Raw genomic sequence first — 27,821 nt, 5'->3', positions numbered from 1 at the left:
TCAGCTGATTAACAACTTTCTAGCAACAATAACAATCTGTCCCTTTACTTCTCCAGCTACCTTAACATTATCCCAAACAACTGAAAAGTGGTGACTCATTTCAGGCTCATTTGCAAAGGGAAACAGAATTTTCAACTACTTACGCTTTTGCACAGAAATGGCAAGTGTACATAGAAAAACATTTGAAAACTAATAAAATATCAGTTTGTTGGCAGAAAGCAAAAAAAAAAAAAAAAAAAAACACCACAGGAAAAATCTGACTCTTAGAAAAGGGGCTGACAAAGAACCACACCATGTTTATAAATCTGGTTTAAAGAAAAGCTGACTGCAGTCCATTGCTTTTGGATTTTGAATAAGTAATTCTGGACAGTCTTTCTTGAGATATTGCCTCATATTCATATGCAACATATTGGCGGATGTTAATTATTTGCTGAAGGGTGGTTTTTTTCTTCATGTATCTTTTAAAAAGTCAACTTTTAAATTTATCTTTTAAAAAAATCCAACTGTCCGGAGGAATCTTTCCTGGCAGCTTATTTTAACCTGTGTCATTTCAACAAGGTGATTCACAGCAGTAACCAATAAACAGTTTTAATGGCCCACATGTAGGGGAAGCAAGAACAAGCAGTAATGGGCAATTTCTCCTAAAGCCAATGTATGGTATAATCACACTCCAAAATAAAGTCTGAGATGACCCAACAGGGAAGATTTCCTGGAGTTCTTCTCACTCTGGAAAGCAAACTGATTTTTTATTTAACTTGAATCTACATTTGAGTAACCTAAGATTTGGTCCTTAAGCCATTAATTTCAAGAAAATCCAAGTGGTCATGGAAAGGCTCACTGGCCTGTTACTCTTGCTACTAATATTTGTATTTCCAGGATGGCAAAATCCTGATGGAGAGAGTGTTGTACAGAGCCATGCTGTGTTGAAGTGTTGACCAAAAGAGCCAGAGATTCCTCAGGCACGAGTTAGTTCAGAAGGTGACCCCAACCAGTTGTACCATGCACCAACGAGAACACTGCTACTCACGGATCTCTAACAGTATGACACATCAATTAGCAGATCACCTTTTTATGAACTACACATGGCACTTTAATATAATATACAGTTTACTTGTAACGTATGCGAGGACACACAAACCAAGAGCCTGCTAACAATTTGAGAGGAAAGGATTACTTAGAACTGAAAATCTAGGACTGAAAAATCCATATGAAAAATTCCATCAAACACAGTGAAAGTAAACTCTGTCTGGAGCACCTTCCATTAACTGAAATATTCTACAAAATTCTTCTTTCCTAAAGACTATTGAAGGAAATTTGAAAAGTAGTTTCTTCTGCAATCAGATATCAGGAAAAAAGACGTTTGAAAATCTGTCATAAATACGGGTCATATTTTTACAATGAAAGCTTACTGCAGCCTATTGCAAACCATTACTTATCACCTATGGGTTTTTTCCATTCTTATGAATCGGAAACCTCAGCACAGTCAAAGCCAAAAAAGGCAAGCATACCCATTTGTTCAAAAATGAAGTCTCTTGCAAGTAAATAAATGTGTTGCATCTATATCAACTTCTTCAATTATATTTTATTACATTAATTTTACACATTTTTTCTGCAAGCACATTGATATTGACATCTGTTAGCTATCGAGCATTCTGTACATTTAATACCACTGCAGATGGAAATCACCTGTTGGCATCTAACAGCTATGTATTTAAAAGTTCAGGGCAATGAGGCACTTAAACTTGTTAGGTTTCAGTCAGTAAAAATAATCATGTACTTAAATTCAAACACATGACTTCTTGAAATAGCTCCTGAATTGAAATCTCCATTGGCAAATTATTCATTTGAATGGACAGGGTTGCACAACTCTTTCTCTTCTATTATGTTCTTACTGAAAAAAGTAGCTATTTTCTATGTCCATTGAGGGCATGCCAGTTAACAGGCCTAAAAAAAACAAAACACTGGATACATTTTAAAATTTCCTTTCTTCTAAAAATGTCTACAGCTTTTTGAAAAACAAGAAATTATATTAATTTAACCATAAAATACAAGAACATTTTTCCAATTGTTATTCAGCGGGAATGCTTTTAACATATTTAGGTATCACTCTAGACTCTAATGTTACCAATTCTAGAAAATCACTTTAGCAACACTGTTAATCTTTTTATAAATCAAATTTGCAAGCTGTAAAAACTTATAAAACCTACAACCTCACAGTCATCATACTTCATAATGTCAAATATTTCTGGTCACAAATATATTCTTCCAGCCTTACCCATCACCATATGAAAATATATATGGGATGTAATTTATTCTGACATTTTTAGTACAACATAAGACTTTCATTTCATATTCTGCACTATATATATTCAATAGACAATATACAGAATAAATTCAGTGCATCCAACAATACAATTTCACTGAAGAAAAATAAGAGTACAGATTATATCCTATGTGAAGTATACAATTTAGGTTGGGTAACAGTGAGTGATGACAGATTTTATAGCACTTCAGTGATGACTTAATCACTTCACTTATTATTTTGAAGAGATTTTGGATTAGCAGGGGTTTAGATGTTGAAGATTCATTTCTATACAAACACAACTTACACTATGCTGGAATTTCACCAAATGTAAGTATCCATATTTATAACTCCCAAAATGCATAACTATTTTAAGTCATGACGTGCTGAAGGATTTCTTTGGTTTTATTTCATACTATTGCAAAAGAATAACTGAGTTGGTTGGAAGCAGAACATCACCAACTGAATTAAAAGACCGTTTTACCATCAAGACAGCCTCCATGCAAATTCTGGTCGTGCCTAGCCATGTTTGATTTATGATAGCTGATGGGATTACAGCCTAGTTGAGGCAACCCACAATACACAAATGTGCTATTAGTAGCCACGGTACATTAATCAATGGTGATGAGTGTAAAAAAATCTAAAATACTCTGATCTCAATATGTTATGGTTTTGCTCAGTTTTAGTGCACAGTAATGGGAAATTTAAGCACAAACCCATGTGCACTGATCATACGCTATACCTTAATTGTACATTCAGCAATGCAGTTGTTCAGCATTTGTTTTAATAAGCTCTGCGTCTACATAAATACAGAATATGAATGCTCCCCAAACTCATCTTCTAAAATTGTACAACATTTTCACTTTGGATAGCAAATAAAAGAAGAAAAGAAATTAACTTTTGTTAATTACATCAAGATTTAAAAGAAACATAAAGGAAGTGAATAAAGTCTGATCCAATTGAATAAAATCTCTGAACTGAAAACATTCTAAATCAGATTTATGGTAATTCCAAGGCTTAAATGGGACATCACCTTTTTAAAATCAAGCAGACAGAACATTATCTTCATGTCAGAAACTATCTTTTTAAAGTGTATGTTTTGGTGCTATCCCATTTAAAACATAAATCAAGTATGCATATAGAGGACCAAGGATAACAAGCTGGTACTCCACAAGTAAAGTCAGGCAGTTCATGTTAATTCTCAAATCTGCAACTCATCCCAGCTCCTGGCAGCTCACCAAACACGTGCTGAATTTCTAGTCTAACAGCACCTGGGATTCCCAATCTCACTGCTCATCACAACACATAAAAACATGAAGGAAAGACGTCAAGCAAAGATTGCTGTAATAGAAAAGAGCTGCACATTGAGGTTTCAAGATGGAGAGCTGGGTTCCATGCTAGAACAGCTCCAGTGGACATAAAAATAATGTTGAGAGCAGAGAAGGTAAACATAAGGTTATTTATATGCTGTTGAGTTCTATAGCTGTACTGCTTTCACAATCATGTTGGCAGGGATGCAGAACTTAACACAGTAACATAGAGAAGCTAGTATTATCCACAGAGTCAACTGTTCAGTCTACCTGGCAAACCAAACACTCAAGATATAATCCAAGTAAGTCCATAATCCCAAATGTCATAAGGTGGGACTTCAGGTGAGATAAATAAAGGCAGAAAAAAAGATCCTTTTTCCTCTCTATTTTAATAGATAAAGAACAATTCCTTTTAAAGAATACAAATCTTAGTATGCTGCTAAAACGCATCAAAATTTTATTGCATTCTGAGTACATATAGATTTTAAATCTGAAGCAAATCTCAGATGATAATTTTAAACAATCGGGTACAGGATTCAGCTTCAGCTTCCTGCTAACTGAGTCTGGAAACCATAGTACATCATAGAAAAGTATCACGTACAAATGAGAAAACAGCTTGACTCAGAGGTGGTTACCATCCTGAAATGGCACACCCAGGAAGACCAGAGAAGGATGACAGAGACAATTAGCCCTATAATGATGACACTCAGCAACCAGTCCATACAGTCAATCCTCCCCAGAAAAGCAAGAAGGAGAAAATACGATTAGATTTTGAAGAAAATCTCAGTGATCAGCATAAAGAAAAATGTAAGCTGAGGTTCCAATGTTTATTATAAAACCCAATGCATGCATCTGCCATTTGATTTTTCACTAGCTCTGCTAAGGACCGAAAGAAATCTTTGCAGGTACAACTTTGCGATATAGATGACACCAAAAATACAACTAATTCACGCTGATAGAACTGCAGCTTACTCTATTCACTTGAGAATGTATCCCTGTAACAGGTTTGTGAGAGGATGAAGAAGATAGCCCTCCTCTACTGGGGTACTCCATACACAGCTCTAGAAAAGTGTCAGTCACGAGACAAGAAAGAAATGCATCTGAGATGAACGCACAACGCAATGTCCATCAGAGCAGGAGATACAGAACTGCTGACAAAACAATTAGAAACTCGCATATTGAGGAAACACCACCAACAAATCAAAACTCCCTACCTTTCTATGGCACATACATTTCACTAGCACACTTAGTTTAAGGAAGAACACAGTTCTAGAGTATTAGGACAGAGAAAAGATGTCTTACTGAAGAGACCCATCCATATGTGGGTGTTTATCTAAATCCAGTTTTATAAAGGCCTACATCACAAGTGAGGTTTTAGCAACTTGAAGACAAGAAAAGCATTATCCTGTATAAGTGATGATAGATGGATAGAGACATCCAAAAAAGCTTTTAAATATACCTACATGAGTTCTGTATTTTAATACCAATACCAACATGATCAGGAATTTTCCATCTTCACACAAAGAAGGAGTAACACTGCGCTGCCTGGACTTGTTCATAATCCTTAGGTCAAAATGCCTTGATCCTGGATGTGCAATGAAGGCAAATTCCCCGCTAGGAGTGTTAAAATGAGTTTCAGTGAAGCTCACCAGTCTTACAGATCAAAGAATATGCTGTCACAAGACTGGTTCTGCATGGAATTACCTTCCAAAATACAAAATAGCTTTCTTGTCAAATCAAAAGGTTTGATATGAAGAGAGACATTTATATTATCTCTAGTCCTATTATCTCTCTTAGGAGCCCTTTTCCTAAATATGATTATTGAAGTGAAACAATTTTACAGCTTCTGTGTCTGTCAACTTTTACTTCTAGGCTACTGGAATAACAGAAACTAGCTGCTGGTGGAAGAGTATGAGACAGTTCTTTCTCTCTAGGTGAGTTGACTCTGCCACCTTTATTTTGCTAACAGGCAGCAACCAGGGGCTTTCTAAGGCTGAAGTCCCTGATTTTGATAACACAGATACAACACACGTAAGAATCTTTACACATGAATCTTAAGGGTAACTCTGGAATTACACTTAACTTTACCTTGCTGTACCATCTGTGACTATAATCTTCCTGGGGTTAGTTTCATGAATACTGGCAGCAGAGCTGTCTTAAGAAGTTCTGGATTTCACCCACAGCCCAGCCACCTGTCCCCATCCCCACATTACAGTTCATCACTTCTTAGTAGTGCAGCTAAACTGTGCGACCAGCCTGAAAAACAGATCTCTGGAAAGAGGTGGTTAAAAATAACCTCCCAAACATCAAAGGGAAGAAGACAACTTTGCACCACTGAAGTTAATGTCTTATGAAACTGCACGTAGGACAGAGTCTGCTAGCTTCATCTTTCTTGGGTCTGATGAAAGAGTCCTGCAGTGAGGATCTGTAGGTGGAAGGGACAGCTAGAAAAAGGGTCAAGAGACTTGTGAAATGGATGTCTAGCCCACAACCAGCAAACAGGACCCTTCTTCCCCGTGGGACACTCGGATAAGGGCCTGAAAGCAAGACTACTGCATCAATTCTCTAGTTATCCACAGACCCAAACTCATCTCATGCTTGGAAGTGAGACTCCCCGTTCCCAGACTCCCTGTCTGTGCAAACACTCCTTGGTTCTATGGTCAGACTTGGCCCCATTACATGTGACAGCAGAAAGGTGGGAACTATGGCCTGGGAGAGCCTCCATAAAAGTCTGTGGCACCTGCTGACTGGAATTTTATCAATAGATAAGCATTTGCATAACCATAATTAAAAGGATTACAGTCATATGCACATAAAATACAGCCAGGATAATATGTGTATCTGTTTGCATGTGTCTATGTGTGTGTATGTATGTATGGTTGGAAAGATAGATTAATGTTAAAGGAGCATTCACAGACAAATAAATGTAAAGTTTTGAGAGACTAGAACTACTTGTAGGAAGGTTTGCTTTTGTTCTCTAAAATTGCATTATATTCACTTGTACTGTTTTATTTCTTCACTATTGCAACATTAAATTATCCTTCAGCTGAGTACTTGGATTCGACCATTTTATACTCCATATCCACAAATATCAGAGCTGCCACACAGCAATGGTATTTTGATTGCAAAGAGCAAGACTTTTTTTGTCTTTTTTCTTTTTTCTAAGAAATACACTGGTAAAGATAAAACACAGTGAATTCTTCTGGGGCTGGACTTTCATCCAGCTGTCCCCAAATGCAATATAAGCGTTAGAGAAAGCTGTCTGTTCATTGTTACCCTGAAAGACTTACAGTGATTCCTGAATACCCTTTGGTGTCATCTGACAACATTCTTATCTTTGGAAGGTTTTATTAAGAGCTACATTATATCATTCTGTTACCAATCATAGCTTGTACAGTTCAGATCCTTTTAATCACTTGGAAACTGTTGTATGGTTCTACAGAAATACCTGGAGAGATGGCATGCGGCATAAAACTGCATTTCTAATGCATCTGTTTGTTACTGAGTAACAGCCATGCTTCTTCATAAAATTCAATTGTCTGCGATTACCTTAAGACAGAACCAAAACTTAAAAACGTTTGAAGAATATGGAGAAACGATGCTTAGGAAATCATTTTACATTAGCAGTGAGAAGACATATAATGCATTTCTCTACGTATCTAAGTTACAGCTGACAGTCTTGTGAAGCTTTATATATTTCCACACCTGAGAATTAGCACCCTAGGAAGAACAAATCTAAGACCAATTTTAAAGCAGGAAACATTGGAGCCACTTGTACGTCCTTCACAAGAAACTGAATCTGCAATACTTAATTACGAAAGGATGCAAGTTCCAACCGCCTTCTGTTTCAATACATACTCAAATTTTATCTGACAAGTGAACATTTTATACAGGTCTGATCAGCAAAACGTCTGCCTGCCTTCACCTCTCAGTATTGTTTGGCTTTCAGCTGCACCTCTAAATAGGACAACAGAACCGAGGTATTTCTGCTTTTGCAAAATACATTATGTGTAAACAGCCAGTAGTGATTATAAAACACTTAGGTACTATAACAACTATGGAAGTATCTCACATAAGTTCATATGAGGATTTCAACCACTGACTTCTGTTACTGTTTTAGGAGTCGCATCATAAACATAGCCATGTGTAATTAAAGTTCTGTCAAAAATACCTGTGCTTTTACATCATGACTTTCAAAGGAAATCTATCTGTAGCTAATGTCATAGTGTTGGCGATAGACTGAACTCCCTGCTGAATAAAATACATATAGGAGCTCTCGCCACGATCAGCTCCACTGACAAGTCCTCTATCGTTGCAGAGCTGAGGTATCCGTTACAAAGCCACAAACTCAGGGGCTATTCTGAAACAGTTTCTAAAGGTTTACCTAAGCCACCCAGAGAGACAGCAATAGCTGCAGAAACTTGTGAGAAGGTCTCCAGAATACATTTCCAAGTTCTTTTGCGCAACTTTGTGCATCTTTCCCCTTGCCTCTCCTTCCCACCCACTTGGGATTCAACTGCCTGGTAACATACAGCCACAGAACTACGCTCAGCCATGCCACGGCTGAACACGCCAGGAGAAAAAGTGACTTGATTTCTCTAGACTAAAATATTGTCCGAGTTTAATTTCAGTGAGGAGTAGCATATGACAAGGAACATATTTTTGAGTTGAACAGTGGGAGTTGGTTTAGCTTAATACACTTTCTGAAGTGTGCTATCACTATGACAAATATACATCTTCATGAGGACAGCTTTGTTAGAAGCGTTACTGATAAGAATCAGAGAGAGCGAAGGAAAACGCAGTCTCCACAGAACTGATCCTGAATCTGGAAATGTTACGTTTTAAATACACAAGCAGATGGCATTTCAATAAATTAGAAGGAAAGAAAAGGAGAATTTATACATGGCAAGGGAGAACAGGGAAAGCGAGCTTAGCAGTATCTGCCAGAGATCTCCACAGCATTTTTATTAAGTGACTCTCTTAATGTCCATATACCATTTTAAGAAGCTTGCCAGCAAAGGCGGGGGGGGGGGTGGGGGGGGGTGGGGGGGTAGTGGAATGTACGGTGACAATTCACTTGTTTTAATGAAAGTTGTTCAGCCATCTTAATATTTTCATCTTTACACTGAAAATCATTGGTTTCCTTAATGCAAAAATGAAGTTGCTTCAGGCATGGTGCTGCAAACGTAGCATAATTCATTGTGTTAGGATGTCTTTTCAGTTACAATATCCTTAGCAAAAGCAATAAAAGGTGAGCACATACATCCCTTTGAATTTCAGTAGCTTACAGAAACTACCTAGTACAGGTGGAAGGTTTATAAGTAAGCCAGCAGAATCTGGGCAGCAGCAATAGGTTTATTCAGCTCTGTAGTTATACACTTCTTCACATCTTTTGTATGAACAGAAATCTCTGTCCTATTTAAGTCCCACTTTAATGTGCTATAATCTTTTTCAAGACACTGTCATAATCTCTTGAAAGAAACTCCTCATGCTCTTTGATGATATATGAAAATGTATCTTCTTTATGTCTGTATCTATGGTTTTTTTACAGTACCGAAGAAAGATGTAAAAGCTCATTTTATATGTCTACATACAGACCTTTAACTATTTCTCATATTCAGGACATCATCAGTAAGTGGTTACTTTTTTGTACATCTTACTGCACCTGTAATGCATAACTCTTATGTTTTAAATTTATTAGGAAATAAGAATATTAATTGTATAGATACTTGTGTGTATATGTGTGTGTGTACACTTCACTCATCTATTTTCTTTCTGGCACAAAAGATCCATAGTGAAGAAGAATGTTCTTGGTAGGGACAATTAAGGAGCTGTTCTGATCTTGGTGTTACAGTAAGTGTGAATAAGGTCAAAAATTTTAAATATATATGCATATTTCAAGATGAACATAAGAAAATAAACAAATGCAAATGCAAGTTAGTTTTAGTGAGTCAGTGGACAAAGTGCTTTCTTCTTAGTTTTGCCTAGTGAAACCTGTGTTATTATCAGCATTTAATGGAAAACAAACTTTGTCACAATACCATCTGGAGAGCATAACAAACTACCCCAAAGAAGCACAATCCTTTCTAAAACTGGAAACATGGAGAGTTAACAGGAACACTTCTCCAGTGCTGCAGGAAACAAACAAACAAAAAACCACAAAAAACTTGTTTTCCATTCTCATTTAAGTTTAGCAATGATACTGATATGAAAAATAATTAAAATCACACATTCTTAAAAGTCCTAATGAGCACAAAAATGATGGCAGTGTTTTCAAAATTGCTGTGAAAACAACTGCTATCTCTTAAAAAGGAACAATACAATGCAAGTATTGTTGAAATCTCCTCTTGGTCTTATCTTGTGGTCTTGTTGCATGGAAGCTGTCATTCCAGCCATTCAGAGACTCTGAGTAAGTGGTAGAAGTTACAGATTAGCTCTGAAACTATAGCCAAGCACCCTAAAACACTCAGCTAACAACTCTTTGAATATCAGGCCTACCCTAAGAGAAGGAAGGCAGGGAGCCAGGCAAACCATAACAGCTCTAAGTGCCTGGAGTGAGAGGAAGATGCAAGAGAAAAGTCTTGTAAGCCTTTCTAGCCTGCCTTGACCAAGGAAATAGGCTCTACTGGTGTTGCTCTGTGAGTTCCGAGCTAAATAAAATTGTTCGTCTGAAATAAGAGTCTGAATAGCCTTTGTCATGACATTAGCTCTTCCAAGGTTGGAAAGCCAGCACAGCAACTACAGGGTTCAGCAAGCATAACACTAAGCAGAGGTAAAACTAGTACAGAACACATGTTTATCGACAGGACTGGAAGAAAGAGTCCATTGTAATCATTCATAGCTCCTGCTAGACTCATTTGAACTTTTTTCTGGTAGTCTGGCCTGAAGTTGAGTCTTCTTCACTTTTCAAATGAAATGCAGGAGGCCAAAAACCTTTACCACAATGTTGAAGGAGAAAATACTACTGAAACATATTGCTGCTGCTCCAGTATGTAAAAGTACCTGTTTCAATCAATTCACAACAAAAATTCTTAGAAAAGAATAAAATTGTCCTGTACTCAAACTGCACATATTAAAAAAAAAAAAACCAACGTCTGAGTTAACTATGTTGGTGTTTGATGTGGACAGTACTCTAAGGCAGGAAAGCCTCTGCTTCACATGTAAGACAGAAAAAACAGAAGTCACCATAGTATCCTTGTTTTTTCCCCACATTTGAAACTGCAGGTTTAAATGAAAACTGCAACCTTCATGAAGTGAATTTGAAATTACCTTTATTTAAAATTTGTCATATGATTAAGAATATGAACCCAATACACCCAAAACTACAAAAAGTCAGGTAAGTCCTCAATAAACTTTCATATTTACTCTAATGGTGTCATTATAAACATGTTACTGTTATTCTGTTAGCTGTCTTTGGATATACAGCTATATTGAAGGTGCTGTTTAAACACCGTTCACTGTAGAAGACTGCATAGGTGGACTACATGTTCCATTAGGTCAACAACAGTCACTTCCCTTTTCCATCAAAGACAATATACTTGAGCAGGTTGTATAACACTTCTGTACTGATTCAGATGTAGAGAGTATCAGGTTTCTACCCCAGTTCTGAGAGAAAAGGCCATTACCTTCTCCTGAGTCCTCCAGTTAATTGATATAGATCAAGCGCATTACCTACTTCCATTAAAACTAAATATTATAGGTACGATTTTTAAAAGGAAAAATTTCCAAGTTTAGCATATCCTACAGCAATCCTATCTTCCTACACACTGCCCAAGGATTCATGCACACCTGTCTTCATGAACGCCACCTAAATCTATCACAGTATCCTCCGTGATATCATTTCTCTTCCAAACCCTTCTATATATGTTTTTCCGCCATGCAGCTCTGATCTCCACAGGCTAACTTTCACAGTGCCATTCCATGCATAGAAAGTAACTCTCCCAATATCCTAATGACATCTAGCCCCTGTCCCATAATAAAAACTACAGCTCCCAATGCCTATACAAATATCAAGTTCATTGTGGGGGCAAGGACTAAGTTTTTTTTCTACATATGCTCATTTAAGACAAAGCTATAGTTGCTAGCATAAAAGCTTTCAGCTGCTGGTCAAAGTCTCTGATGAACCCTCTCAACTGTCAGAACTAACAGATTATCAAAAATCTTCAGTAGCCTCTCAAAAAAAAAAAAAAAATTTCAAAAGCTGGACATGGTCAAGAGGATTCTGGTTCCAACAATACGATGTTGCAGCAGAAATCAGTACTACCTTTCAAAAATCTGATATTCATAAGTGAACATTTCTAGTCAAGAACAGTATGATTAAGCTAACAAAGACAATCACTAGCAGCCCTGGAGAAGACAATCAGGGATGAGAGCTCTGCTCAAGCAGAGTGAAAGGAGCTATAATGAAAACTACTTTAGCCATGGCTATCTAAAAAGTGTTTTGGGTTCATGCACTTCTAGGCATTTAACCATCGCGTACCGGGTAAAAGTTCGGTTTCCTGGTGATTCCTGTATTTCTGCCGAGTTTCTGCGTCTGTCACAGATCTTACCCCATTTTATAAATCCTACAGAAGGATTCACCTGATCTTTTAGCCATCTAAAAATCAGAGATCAATTCTAAACTAGCCAGATTAGTTTCCCAGCAGAGACACTGCCACTGGTGCCTCTGCAGGGAAGATTTATTTCTCCTAACTTACAATAAAATGCATCATTTTCTGAAGGCATCTGTGTTTCTCACAAGGTAAAGAACTTAAAGTAGACACTGCTAAAATTCAGTGCACCCACTTCTACACCCACTTCTACAGGTACTAACTGCTCAAATGACTTACTGAAGAGCAGCTGAGAAAAAAATGTATTTACATTCAGATGAAGGATTCTCATGGCTCAAAAAAAGCCCTGACATTTCCATGAAGTCTCCTACTATCCCACATCCTGTTACACTCTCATAACAGCAGCATCACCCTCTTTTTTTTTTCTTTTCTTTTTTTTTTTCTGTAATTATCTATTTAAAAGCCAAGCTGATTTAGCTGAGTAGCCAGTGGGGATGCTGTCGGATTTTGTCACCTTCCTTTTACTATGGGCTGACTGAAATACTACTGGCAATGGCGCTACTATCCAAACACTTTCCTTGTTTGAGAGGTTTGGATTCTATTCATGTCACAATTAAGAGGGGAAAAAAATGGCTACATAATGAAAAGAAAACATTTCACTTAGAAGAGGATTATTTCCACCAGGGCCCATTCATCTTTATTCTGTATAAAGCTGCTTTATTCCTATATGTAACTTTTCCTGTCTCCTGCAAACAATATCAGAATTGTCGCACCAAGTCAACAGAGGGAGATCAGGTTCCCCTTAACAAACTTCCAAAACCAGTTACAATGCCCACTATGAGCTGTATTATACTAATTACTGGAATTAATTGGCTTACCATTTACAATAGTTTAGAGCAATACAGTAGGAGGAAGTCCTAAGTGAAGATTATTTTTTCCCTTCTTTCTTAACATCATATTATGGACTGATTTCCTACGCAGTTCGTTTCAGTTTAGTAACTCACAGTTCCTTTTCATATTTCAAAGCATTGTTCTGAGAAAAAAAACTATTGCTTTTTCCTATGGCTGGAGCTGGAATTTTTCCCTCTGGAGCCCTGACCAGTTGCTGTTTTGAAGTGCTCACAGCTTAGAAATTTAAAAAGAAAAAAAAGCCAACCTCAAAACAGAGGCTTCAAAGGTCAGGGTAAAAGTGACATAGTTCATTCTGTGTACGAATGCTCTGTATCAACAAATACTCCTCTGTGTGCAGAGGCATTATGCTTGTTTCAACTACCTGGCCAAAGAAAATAGTAGGTTTCAGTTCTGCTGCCTAAACATTGGTGATAGCCCCAACTGAGCTGCTCAACGTTATTAAAAGAATCCATGTGGAGCTGTCAGGTATGGACCAGCCATGGCCTGACAGGATCTCATTTGGAGGCCAGCAGGAGCAGCAGCTAAGGGTCTTTAGGATACCCCAAGGCATCTTAAACAGTACCAGTTAATTATGTTTAGGCACTTGAATCAAGTCCTTAGTGCCTCCTCTCCCACCCTTCCTCATTCCAGAAGTCATACATCCCGCTTCCAGGGCATCTCCCTTCCCACGCTTCCTTTTTCCCAATTCAGAAGAGCATTCAGACTTAACAGAATCCAACACTCCTTTCCCTCTCTCCTACAGGGTTGTGATGGATTCTCTCTCAGTGGAAGAGACCAGACATCTTTCAGAAAGACCGTGTACAGTTCAGACAGACACTACAGCTACGATGTCATAAGAACGCTACAAAACTCTACAGGCCTTGCCATGCTGCAGGTCAGATCAGATCAGCATGTCTTAAATTTTCAGGTTGGCAACCTCTTAATTAAGAGGCAACCAAACTGATGATCATTTTCAACTACTGTAAAAACAAGACCAAAAAAGTATGAATTATTGCTTTTGTTTTATAGATGGACAAGGGAAAATGAGCTATCTTTCTTGGTGTAATAAAGCAATTCCAGGTCAGAGTTGGACAGGTGGCAGAAAGAAGTCACCTTGCTATGGAGAAAGACAAAGTATGAGGGTAGGAGTTGCAAAACTTTTAGCAGAACTAAAGCAGAGAATACAGGCAACAACATGGAGGTTCCTCCTAGAAGGAGCAGCAGAGACAAGAGGAAGGACAAACGAAGGGGAAGTAAGAAAGCAGTAGCAGCAGAAAGAGTGCTGATGAAGGTGACAGAAGATCAAGCAGGGCAGAAGGCAATATTGCAATGAACAGCTTAGGAACATGTCAAAGCATCACAAGCCAATAGTAAAGCAATTAAAACAAAATGAACAGTTAATCACTAGCGCTCACAGCAAGTCACTTGGCCATCCTACAACAGCATCCCAACACTTTTATTCTGGACCTGTAAGGCCTCACACAGCAACAGGCAGCAGCAGTCTCTCTCACCAAAATATTCACTGTCAGCAATCAGGGAATGGAGCAGAGGTATATGAGCTTCCTTTAAAAATCAGAACAGTTCCCTGTTTAACTTTTTCTTTACATGGCGAGCTATTTTTATATCATAAGAAAGAGTTTAAATTCTTCTGTGACACACTCTAAAAACTGAATCCTGTTCTCCAAAAATACTCAAAGAGCAAATGTTAATGGTCCAATCTTGTCTTCCATTGTGCAGCACGTTCACTAAATCCTTTGGAAAATCATTTCCTGAGACTTTGCATTCACAACTTTAAAGCGTTTTATGCTGCATAATGAAAACAAGACTATACCATTTCTGCATGAACCAGGTAATTAGTACTTTGAACATACCTATAAGAAAAAAAAAAAAACAAAACCATAAAATATATCAGATGTAACTCCAAAGTTTGCTGTATAGCAAATCTACAGAAAAAGAGACTTCCTAAAGTCGGGGGGGGGGGGGGGGGGGGGGGCTGTTAAAGGTATATTTTAACATTATAGTGCTCACACAAATTGCAGTACTTCCAAATTAAATACTGATTCATATCCACTGAACTCAAGACAAAACAGCAAGGAGATTTACTTTCACCCAGCCTTTCTGTAACATATGCAGCCATGTCCCAAAGTGGATTCTTCAGCTGTTCAGATTTCCACCTTTCAGGACACTTTCAATGGGGAATTAAAAGCTTTCTGAGATGCCCAAGTTCTTGCCAACCCTATTCACAGCTCTCTATCACTAAACGTCTCCTTCCCAGGTCTGCATATTGTGAAAGTTTAATGGTACCAATGACACTTAAATTAAGCTCAGAGGTTAATAAAACATTTTTTTCTCTTACCTAGGCAGCTCCAGCAGGAGACTCTGCCCATATAAGATTCACACCATCCCCAGGAAGATCTCCTCTCCACTGATGAATAAGGAACCTAGGGCAACCAGCTTGCTAATTTAGACATGCCATTTCAGTGTCTAAAATTGCATGAATCCAAGCAAAGCGCTTTTGAGTTAGGCACTGTGTGTCTAACCCTCGAGACATCCGAGTTCCTTTACACAACCCATAGTGGTTACGCTAATTACATGGGTGTCCAAATACAGTACTCAGAATAAAATGAGTTGTAAAATGAGTTTTCAGAGAAGCAGTAAATGCATCCCACTAACACTGTGATACTGCAATGCTGATAAGGGGAGGAAAACCAAGGCCCAGAAACCCAAAAATCTTCATGCAAGTGGCTTGTTTATGCACCACACATGAAGTTTTGTCAGTCTTTCGTAACTGGAGCCTTATAAAGTTTACCAGTTCCAGTACATGAAGTATTCTGGAAAAGATATTCTGTGGCCCTTTAGTAGAAACACTTGGGAAACTGGAAGACTATGAACATATGGATAACCTTGCCAGCTCAGACAAAAAAGAATGCCTAGCTCAGTATTGTCCTTGCCAACAGCAGCCACAAGCAGATATTCAGGAAAGACTAAGACGAGGGAAGTATAAATAGCACTCCCGAGTATTTCCTAGCTCCTCTTTCCAAACCATGGGATTTTGTCCCATAGAGCACCTCTCCAAGTACCTGTTCATGTCTCTCTTTGGACCCATACAATCTTTTTGCACCTACAATCTCTTTTGACAAGAAGTTTCACAAATCTACCACCTGTTGCAGTAACAGTGACCTTTTTGTGTTCTCTATTATATTCTCTAGCACCTATTTCCTGCTAACCTCACTGGGTGGCCCTTGAGTCTTGGTTGGAAAAGGCAGTCAGCCCCTCCACCCCAAATCATTCACAACTTAAGAGTCACAACTGTCCACATGTAAAAAGTGCTTGCTTACCTAATCGTTGCCCATAGGGAAACTATTCCAGTCTCAAAGATCCTAATAAGAAAAAGCTCTGTGCATACAAAGAAATTTTTTTGTGTATTGCAAGCTGGATTAAAAATAAATATGCGATACAAATACATTAATATATTTTATATTCACCAGCCATAGAAACACAGTTAAAAACCCTACTGCATATCTTTTTAGAATTAAATAAAACCCAATGCTTTGTCCACCCCTCATTTTAACTAGTGTTTATAATGATATTATAGTCCTGGAAAAAATTGTGGTTTTTTTAAAGACCTGACTTATTTTTCAGAAATGAAAGTCATACAAAAATTATTAGTTTAAAACCCTACACAAGCACCTTCCAGTTCAGAGTATGATGTAGGAAAAAAAAAAAGCATGTATCTACAAGCTAAGTAGAACTTTAAACTGTGGAAATTGGTTATTCAAATGAGAAAAATCCCCAATTCACATTCATTACTAGCATTCACATCAATTGGAAACAAATCTACGGTTCCAGTGCATTCAGAATTCAGTACAGGCCATATAAGACCTAAAAAAAATCTTAGTCATTGGGTGACAAAAAGGTTGCCCTAGATTCTCCACAGTTCCCACTAGTAAAAGAGGCTGCAAAGAAGTCAGAGGAGCCCACAACTGGCAACAGCAACCACAGTCACCCAACTCCATGTAAGTACAGTAAAAAAGCCTGGTCAAAACCAGTCAAGTAGCCAAGAGCGTCAGGAGAAAGTGCTTCATATAGAGAACACTAGCTGATTTATTACAAACGCAGATGAGGAGCACTAGTTTCAAATGCCAAGGATCCTTGGAAATAGACCTCAATGACATGAATGAACAAATGAACACAGGTCCCTCTGATACAGCAACACGTCTGAAGAGCCGAAATGCCCTCAGATATTCCTACCATATAGAGAGTTTGAATGGATGAGCACACAGAGGATGGAATTGCTTCACAACAGGTTGCAGGTCCCTTGTCCACACACACACACCCAAGCATACAGCACTGATGCTAACGACGTATCGCTCAGTAGCTGATACAGCACCTGCACAGTAAACTGGTCAGTCTTTCAACAACAGAATTATTTTGAAAACATAAATTGTGTTTTCAACCAAAATAATTACATTTCTTTAAGTTCACTCTTGTTAGAGCTGGAAAATACATGAAAAAAATTTTCATTTTTTAAAACATCTATTTTTGAAATAGAATATTTTCTGCAAAACTAACACAGTCACCATAAAGCTTTTTAAACTACAATCATCAATTTTTACTCCCACTTGAAGACATTTCACAGTTCATTTATAAATCAAATTAAAAACTCCTCAAACATCCCACAAAAAACATTCTGATTTTTTCTTAAAACCTTAATGAAGTACAAAATCCCTTGCAGCAGTGACAGCAGTGTATCAGGTGACAGTGATTACTTTTTTCCTTCTAAATTTTTGGCACCTCTAAGTCTATAACTTCCTTTATTAAATCATCATTACATACTAGAAGCCAGGTATGAAAGGATACACAGAAAGTCTGGTGCACGTGCCATGTTTAACCCATCTGCATATTTCTCCAGAACACTGCCTGTAACCCATCATTTAAAGACAACAAGAAACAAATGCCATAACATTCTTATAAAAAATTCATGCAACACCCTCATCTAGCAACATCAATTACTTTCTCTATCTCCTACACCGTTAGCTGTAAGACTGATAAAGCTACTCGACAGGCAAGGGATTTAATGAAATAGACCCCGAGTTCCTGGGAGGATCGATCACCTATGGTTCCAACTCTAACACTTCTGACCAAATACAAGCTCTCTTCCTGCTGCTGAGCAATAGGCTTTTCTGGATCTTGATCAATCATGCTCCAAAGGAGGGAGGGTGTAATAATATGGTATAAAGTATTCCAAGTGTGTAGGAGAACAATTGATTTTGGTGAAAGGGAGGATAAGAAAAAACTATTTAAAAAATAATAGAAATTGACAGCTTTTACATTTAGGTCACTTGAGCAGCAAAACAAGTTCACAGCAGTTCTTTCAATAAGCAACAATACAATTAAGCATATGTACTAATTGTCATTAATAAACCACATAAGCCAGCATCAAAAAAAAAAAAATACAGCCTTGCACTGTTACAGGTTCCCAGTTTCCACAAATACTTTCAATTCTGTTCCCCATCTAAGGCTGAGGCATCAAGACACAAATATCACAGAACAAACATCTCCCAGTAGCCACTTAATGAGCCACTATCAAAATAAACAGCATCAAAAAAAAAACCCAACCCACTTGTCAGTGAAATGCCTCAAGTTCTCTTCCCATTGCCTAACAAATTTAAGTACTGTCTGCCTCCTGCTCCTTTCAGTGCAAGGCTGAACAGGAGATAATTTGGCTGTCCTTCCTCTGCAAGGAAGAAATGAAAAATTCCTTACTTCTTGATCCTTCTAAACTAACCCAAACGTTCCTTACCTTGAAGTCTAGTACATTCTATTCTTAAATTTCCTTTAAATAAAGCTGATTTAATATCCCATTGCTGGATGAATGTCATGTTCTAGGGGAAATCTTACCTAATTTTGGCAGCGAATACGGCACTTTAAAATAATCTTCATAAAATTCAATGAGTCTCCTTGTAATATTTAGAGCATAGTCCCCCGATCCTCTTCGGATTGCATCAGGCCTTGCATATAACCGTACCTGTTAAAAAACAAAGCGAAAGACTGATCATTTCAGCACCTACCTTTTAAAGCTATCCTACCTGCAGAGGTGAACTATTCTAAGGTTGTTGTGAGGTGGCAGGATTATTCACTTAAAGCCAAATGTGACTGTCATTCGTTCATCAAAACATGTTGTAGCTGAAAACCAGAACTTCCACAATTAAGGTGACAAAGTTGAGAAGTCACAATCTCCTACTTGTTTTTGTTGCCAAATAAAAGACTTAACACTCCTTGCATCAAAATAAATATTCAAAGAAAACACTTACATGTGTTTGCTAGAGATATGATGGGAGAGTGGATTAGTATAATGGTTCTCTGCCTACAGTGAATGTAGGCAGGAAGCAGTGGCTCAGTAGGAGAGAAGTTCACGGTTTGTTAAAGGCACATTATATCAAGCCCTGAAAGTATTAGTAGACTGTGGAGAAAAAAAAAAATAATAATCGTTCTCTTTTCCTTTTCTCTGGCAGTGACACAGTTACCCTCGATGGGCTATGGAAGACTGCAAAAACAACCATTTATAAGCTCATTCATGTACACAAACAATTAACATTCCTGAAACCTCCATGACTGCTTCAGGCCTCTGTTTTCAGAAAGCAGTAAATTAAAGCTGTTTATACAAGCCACAGACTGTTGTGTTCAGTGTAAAACAGCTCCCACATCTGACTACGTGGAGCACCCCAGTGAACAGAACTCACCTTCATAATTCAGCACTCAAGTGTGCCCCTGATTAAGGAGATAGCAGAAAGCACCGCCAGGTTACTCACTACTCCCTGTCCTTACAGTCCTTAATGCTTCCTTAGTGCAAAGATGACATACAGCTGAGAACTGTTAACCAAGAAAGGGATAGAAAGGAGAGTCACTTTTCCTTCTCCATCCTCACACGCTGTCTGATGGAAGCAGTGTGTGCTTTGTCTCTAGTGGCTGTGGTAGAAGGTCTCTACCTGCAGCCCATAATGACCTGATACAAACGAGACTCTACTAAACGTCCATCCTAATAAATAGTATCTGACACACTAATACTTTCTGTGGTAGGATTAAATCCCAGCCAGGGTTCTGAGGAAAGCAGCAGGGCAGCAATCAGAAAATATCAATGCAACATGAAGGAGAAATATCAGTTTTGAAATGTTTCTAAATGCTCTATTCTGGACCAAGAAAAGCCAATGGGATTTTCGGCTTTAATGAAAGCATTACCAAGTATTGCTTTACTGCTCTTTTGCTGAACCAGGTTAGTTACCTGAGTGGAAACCAGACACCAAACCTCTGTACACTGTACCTGTCAATTTTGTTTTAACCCACTTTCTCTTTGTTTTCAGTATGCAGACACGTCATTCTGTTTTGTTACTATGTCCGTCTTTACATTTTTATCTTTGTGTTGTGTTAGACTCAGTGCACAATCAACCATATAGTTATCATTTGTAATGTAAAACAGATAACAGCATAACCTAATGAGACATGTAATAAAGCAGACTTCTCATAATCACCACCTGAAAGCATATAAACCATTATCTGAACACCTCCAAGTCACTATTTTTGTTTATTGCTTCCTTCCAAAGTTAACAGTGGCATGTACATTAAATGTTCTCTTATATGCTAAACTAAATGTATGTTTTAACAAAATAGGTATTAACCACAGAGATCCTAATTCAAACATCTCAAAACCTTTAGTTTATGGAAGGATGGTAAGAATCACAATTAGATTTGTGATGAACACTGTTTTGTATCATTAAACCTTTATACACAATTTTGCATAATTGCTTTACTGGCACAGTTGACTGTATCAGCAAATTAGGAAAAAAAGAGTCAGCCAACCAAGTATGCAAAAAATCATTCAATTTGACAGTGGCCAAATGTGTCCATAATAAGGAACGGGACAACAGAAGGGAAGAAAAAAAAAATAGGTATATACAAGAAAAATTGAGGTTCAACTTACTGCATTACAACGTGTGTCTTTTGGCAAATGAAGAAAAGGCATTTAATGGTGTCTGAGATGGAGCCCAGGTACCAAAGCTCAAAAACCGCAATGCTGCAGACTTTCATTTGCCACCTGCCTAATAGTGAATATAGTTTTATTTTGCCTGTAAAGTTTTCCCTGGGCGCCTCTCTGCCTGCCCAGAACAGCTCCAGACTGCCAGGGCTCCGCGGCTCACACCAAGGTCACCCCTTAGCTGGAACACAGTTCAGGAATTACCTGTGCCTTTGCCCAGGTCTCTCAGGGGCTTTGAGGTGACAGGCATTGCCAAAGCATGCCAGCCGTCTTCAAATGCTGGGTCTGCTTCTGCCTTCCACCCAACAACCGCTGAACGTGAAATATATGGAGGAACCTTAGAGGCACCATCGCAGACCTACCCCTGGCCTCAGAAAATTCCCTCTTGGTTAGCAGAGGGCTACCGCAGGGGACAGTCTGTGACACTCTGCCTACCTGGCTGGCTGGTTTGGATGACACCTTCTCAGGTGTCATTCACGATATAAGAAACTTGATCCAGAGTTCAGTCTAACGGCTGGCACCTATAAGGTTGAAACTGAAGCCCCTAGCATTCACACACCAATGTCCTTCAATGTGTACGGGCTTATCTTGACCATGTTTTACCACCAAATCCATAAAATAGGGTTATATTATTTCCTTGGCTTATACAAAGATTCTAAGTGTTAAGTAATAAAGACTGTAAAGTTTTCAGATACTGCTCCAAAGAGGAGCTTAAATAAATAAAACAGAATGAAAATTAAGACATGAGATTTGTTCAGCATAATTTTTTTGTTTACTGTTTCATTTCAAAAGGCAGATAGGTTGTGCTACTTTGTAACTATGTTGGACTGAACAATAACACATAATTATTACATACTTTCCCACAGGCTGTTTGATCACTATCCTAATAATTCAATTTTACGTTAATTTAAATAAGAGAGAGAACAGAAAATCTTCTGCAGGGTCAGACCTAAATAGAAATAAAAGCAGTATGTGTTCTCCTACAAAAGATAAATAGGTTTCTGGCTTAGGTGCATAATTCATCACTCATAGCAATGGCACCTACTGCCCTGCAAATATTAGTGAAGCTCTTTTCACAGTCTTGGCAATATTAGGTTATACTATTCTTTTCATGTAAGAAAGTGGAGAACAAAGAGAGACGGAGACTAACTCTGGGTGCCTTTCTTGACACCTCTCAATGTCATGTGTACTTAACAGTCTTACTGCACACACTTAAAGCACTGTTCCCATTATATCTTACTGCAGTGGTGAACGCTTTATACAGCTTTGAGTTTGGTCACAGGTGCCTTAGTTTGGGTATTAAGAAAATTAGTAACACACGATTAGTGACTAAATGAGACTGTGTCAGTTTATGTGATTTGCTCGGTATCTGATAGCAACTCTGGTGGCAGAGGCAGGGAGGGAATTCAAGGATGGCATTCAGCCTCACGGCCACCTGACAGCCTGCGCCAAGCACCTTCCACGTTTGGGAATTAATACGGTACAGACTGTTCAAACAGGCATATTCACAGCACACTGGGGTCGTCCTGATGCAGTGTAGTTCCCTGTGTGTCTAAATGACAAAAATACTGGAAAAATATTATGATGGAGTGTATTAGTAATGACATGTAATGGCATAATACCTATGAATATAACAGAGTTCGCACAGTCAACCTAAATTCTGGGGTTTTTTTCTTAACTCCTTCGCACCTACATTTGCAACCATTACCAACCTTTCAACAGAAGTTCTGACTACTAAGAAAAAAAAAAATCCAAACCTCTCATTTGTCTCTTAGATGGAACCAGACTGACCATTTCCTTCCTACCACAAACTTGATTAACTAGGTTTGCACTGGCAGCCCTACAACCCAGACCTCCCCTTTGACATTTATAAGAGGCTGTTGTTCTTATACCACACAGCCACTGACAGAGGACACTTTGCTAGAAATCATTTTCACTTTTCTTAAGAGCAGAGCAAGAAGTTATTAGAGATCCTAAATGAAATTGCTGCAATGTATATTTTCTCCTTCTTCTCTAAAGTGAGCAAAAAATGTGAGTTGTTTCCTCTTGTTTGCTTTTCAGAGGCCCTGAGCTATTTTCATTAGAACTTTAAATACAGACAGTACAACAGCCACGCTCAGATACCACCACAGAAAAATCATCCTGAAGGATTAAATTAAAAATATTCATAACCTAACTCAAGTTCTTAGTATGACTTTGGCAGCATTATCAGATAAAATACTAAAATATTCCTGAAACTTATACAGTAAATTCCATGTATTTAAGTGATCAATAGTGTACTTCTCTCTAGTTAGTCAAAAGTATCCGCTATACAAAAAGTGTACTTTCACAAATAATTTGTACATATTGCAACATTTTCTGTTGTCTCTTAATATTTCATCATTTGTTACATAAAATAAGTCAAAGTAATTTAAAAATATTTGTAATAGCAGGTCACCAGAACAGATGAATGTGGTTGTAAAATGAGAGCTGTTTCCCATAGTGAGGGACAATTGTGATATATGCTAAGAAATATGCAACAGATTTAGAACAAATCACATCTAATTAAAGTCAGGGTATTAACTACTGTGCCTGAGAAAATCTTCCTGTCTACAGCAGGTAAAAATTATTCATCAAAAAGAAAGTTAGCACTTAAAAAGAAAAAAAAAGAGGTTTTCTTGTCTTATTACTTCAGAGAGTTTCAAAAACATGTGAATTAGTAACTGTATATAAGGTATGATGGGTAAATTCTGACAAGTACAAACTGTAAATAGCAATGAATATCTTAATTCCTGGTGAATAGTATGCTCACTAAAAATGTTTCCACTGTACCAAAGACTAGTGATAATTTCAGCACATAATAAACAGAGTAAGGGGTTCAGATGAAAAAGAACTGTTCTATTTCAACATTCTAAAATCACAACCTTTTTTTTTTTTTTACTTTTTTTTTTTTCATTAAAATTGAAGTACATAATAAAAGAAAGGGATGAAAGGGATGAAGAATGGTAAGGAAAAATCTGCAGTCATTTTTTTTCACATTCTGTGCAATATTTCAGGTCAAACTGAAGGCTTTGTTCAGTTCTGTTTTGCAGGTAGGAGGAATATGGAATATTCAGCATTTTGACCACGGAAATAATAGGTAAAAATCCATTATTTACACCTATCTAATTGCAGAAAGGCTGTTGTCCAACCTTCTACCTCTGCAGGAATTCACCAAAGATGAAGGAAGACCACAGAGAACCACAGTATGTTCTCCCTCTGGCACTAGAGGAAGACACTAATAACCTTTGCTAGAGGTGCCACAAGCCTGCGAACCTACTTCCCCAGGGAATTAAGGAAGCTGACAACCTGGCAGAAATCAGGATGTTACAGTAAGAGGCTTGCAAGCCTGAAGTATGCCATACACCAGAGCCCATCCCTTGCTTTAGAATTAAATATGCACTTTGACATTTGAAGCCTGCTCTTGAAGACATTCTCCTCTATGCCACCTTCTATTTTACGTGTGCAACCCCTTTGAAACCTTCATTCTTACGGTGGTGTTATCTTTTTAGGGGAGTGTCACCTTGCCTGCTATCAAGACATATTTTTATTCTTTATTCTAACAGTAGAGTTTGCTGAACACAATAATCCCATATAATAGTCTGCATTCATTCTGCAAGGTATCTTTTCTGTAAACGTTTAGCCACCTTTTCCATGTTTTAAGACCACTCCAATTGCCATCGCTGCCTTCCCTGATGCCCTGGGGGGATCACAGCTCACTAGATGAGAAATAGTGCTCCAAGGGAATAAAGTGCACCTCTGTTCCAGCAAGAAAAGGTTTGTGAGAGCAGATGGCTCATTGGGCTCTAACGGCCTAACGCAACACCCGCTGACTTCAGCTGAATGACTCCTGTTAACTACAGGGGCTTTAAATCAGACTTTCAGGGGAGACATGACCAATCCAGCCCCTAGGCTAGGGACACTTCTGCCAAGGCAACCTTCACCAACAGCATCTGCCACGTCTACAGTCCATGTTTTTAGATCACCACTCACGTAGTCCTTGTTAGGCAGTATGCAGGAAAAAAAAAGAAAAGAAAAAATAGTCCTGTAAATGGCAGTACTCTGGTCATGACCACCGATAGTTCAGATCATGAGAAGCAGGACCACTAACTGGATCTAACGTTTATATCCCATGTGGTACAAAACTAGAATAGCTCTCTACATCTTGAAAACATCCCAACGCAGAATTTACGCAGCAGTAACCATTGCTGCATCTCTGCCACAGCATCAGGTACAACAAGGCCAGCTTTGCTGCTGGCAAGGGGAGAAGATGCACCGACAACCCCAGCCCCGAGTTCCCACCATCGACACTGCCAAAGACGTGACTACACCAAACCACCCCCAAAAGGACCCCCATCCACGGAGAGCCTTTGCCCAGCCCCGAACGCTGTCACAGCACATAGGCCTGTGGGACCACAAGAGACCTGAATCTCTCTCTCCTTTAGCTTGGCACTATTACAGCATCTTTCCAAGCAAACGTGGCTACCGTTCCAAGGATGGCATTTACCTATTTTGCTACTGTCTAGATTTCCCCTCCCCCTTTTTTCTATTTTCGGTCCATTTTGCTACATGTACTGAAGTTTGAACAGACTAGGAGCAAATGGGGGTATGCAAATAGAGCAAAAGCCTGATGACAACCTTAAATCTAGTTTTCTCAGGCAAGCATGGATTAGGTAACCTTGTATCAACACAGGAATACATTTCAGAATTAAGGATAGTTTCCCCTCCCACATACTTCAAGCAGAATTAAAAGTAACTTTGACAGGTGTTTTAAAGCAGCTCAGAGTGCTTTCCCATTACAAAACAGATGTTTCTGCACATCAACTGGTGTCAGCAATGCCACCCTGGGAATAATGCTTGGTTTTTAATGCCTTCCTCAAAGCCAGCAGACTCCACGTGAAGCACTGTTCTTGGGAGGCCCCTCCAAACAAGATCCAGCCCTCCGTGTGACTGTACCCACAGGCTCAGCCAGAGCTGGTACAACTGGGATCTCACTTAGGATGACTTAAAAATCTCAATTCAGGAAAGCAGTTATGCATATGTTTAATTTTAAATATGTGTTTAACCTCAAACATGCATTTGCATGTTTCAGAAGGCCCTAACATTTCAATAGAGCAGCCACTTACAAATTTTAAAAAGGGGAGAAAAGAGTCTTGTGCTCTTTATTTCAAGATCCATAATACTTCTGCAGCAAGTGACACTCTCAGCTGAAAAACACATACATTGCATCTGTACTTAAAAGCTTCAATTTACTTGATAATCTGAGATCTCTTTTATCATTATTTTGCTCACTGACTATTTTAGGCACAGGTATTGCTTTTATTATTGTTAGAGATAAATATATGTTCACATTACATATTTAATATAGCAGACAGATATCTGGACACAACACTCTTGGCTGCAACCTCCCTGGGTCACTTCTGCAAATGAGGCGTTTCATCTCAAATGAGTTTTTAAATGTGATAAAGTCAAAAGAAATAACACTTCACTACATACGCGAACAAGCTACAAGCCAAGTTCCACTAAGAATGTGTGAGTTGTTTCACGTGTGTGCATAAGTCCACAAGTTTTGTGTGTTCAAATGCAATAAATTTTACAATATTGATGAGTGGAGGAGAGAAAGAGATGCAGCTGTAGTGAAATATCAATTCTGCTGTAGTGAACATCGTTAAACTGGATAATGGGAAGAAATGACAGAAAAATGCCTTGTTTCAATCTCCTATTCATTATTCATCACGGACAATACCCAAAAGAGACTGTATGGTAATGAAATGTGCTTACTGAATACCGAAGGGACAGCTCATCTTTATAAGAAGATGACTTTTCTCCAAACTGAGCAGTCACACACAGCACTGCACTGAGCCTTTTTTTACAACCAAAAGTGTTTTAAATAAATTTAGGAAATTTTTTTTTAAACCTAGCTGGAAACAGTGAGAGTTCAAGGACCTGATACTTTCTGAGTATGGAGATTGGGTGGAACTTTTTCTAAAGTAAACAAACATCATCTTTGCATCCTCATTCAAGACAGCTTTAACTGTTTTAATAAACCAGTTAAAATAAGAGAAGTTGCCACTAAAAATAAAATTCATATGAAAGAAATTGTCACGAAGGGAGTTATACAGGTAGAGAGGTGTCTCAGGAAACTAAATGCAAGCACAGGGGTGCCTGAACATTGTTGCTGGGCAAGGGGAAAGAGTCATTGAACAGACTTAGCAGATGTTCCTGGATAAAAACTCGTAGCATGACCCTGAAGGAGAAAGAAGTGAAAGAAACTTCTGGGGTTCCAGCTGACAGTGGGGAAATGAAAAATATTAAGCAAAGATATTGCCATGGATTTTCAGAGTTGGGGGGGGGGGGGGGGGGAATAGGTTTGTGCATCTCTTTCCTAAATAAACATGACTGCATGGGAGAAGCATCTAGTTGCCTCATCAATTTCTCATCTGAACAAAAACAAATACAAGTGTTTGCTGACTGCTCCAGCCAAAGGTGCAACAATATATTCCACCAGGAGGCAAAACTGTCGTGCAGACATGCTACAATTTCTAACTTGAGGAGACATCATAAAATACTTTGGAAAGTTAATGAGCTGCACTCGCATATAAATCCAACCAATGCTCAGCTGGCATAAAATAAAATACTGGCTATGTCACTGACCACAGTGCCATTAAGATTAATTTAGAGCACTCAGAATCTGTATCATCTTGTTGAAATGGCTCAGG

At 38.3% G+C, this 27,821-nt stretch overlaps 1 protein-coding gene across 1 annotated transcript in view; it reads right to left on the bottom strand.

Moving 5' to 3' along the window:
• TRHDE (thyrotropin releasing hormone degrading enzyme) overlaps positions 1–27,821 on the bottom strand; it is a 222,066-nt gene that overhangs the window by 163,264 nt on the left and 30,981 nt on the right. Inside the window, exon 3 of the mRNA XM_049792005.1 lies at positions 18,954–19,080. Within this exon, the coding sequence (XP_049647962.1) occupies positions 18,954–19,080 (127 nt within the window). The remainder of the gene's footprint in view (positions 1–18,953; positions 19,081–27,821) is intronic.

This window comes from Accipiter gentilis, chromosome 34, assembly GCF_929443795.1.
Source record: "Accipiter gentilis chromosome 34, bAccGen1.1, whole genome shotgun sequence".
NCBI classification, from domain to species: domain Eukaryota; kingdom Metazoa; phylum Chordata; class Aves; order Accipitriformes; family Accipitridae; genus Astur; species Astur gentilis.
This window is presented reverse-complemented; position numbering and strand designations above follow the sequence as displayed.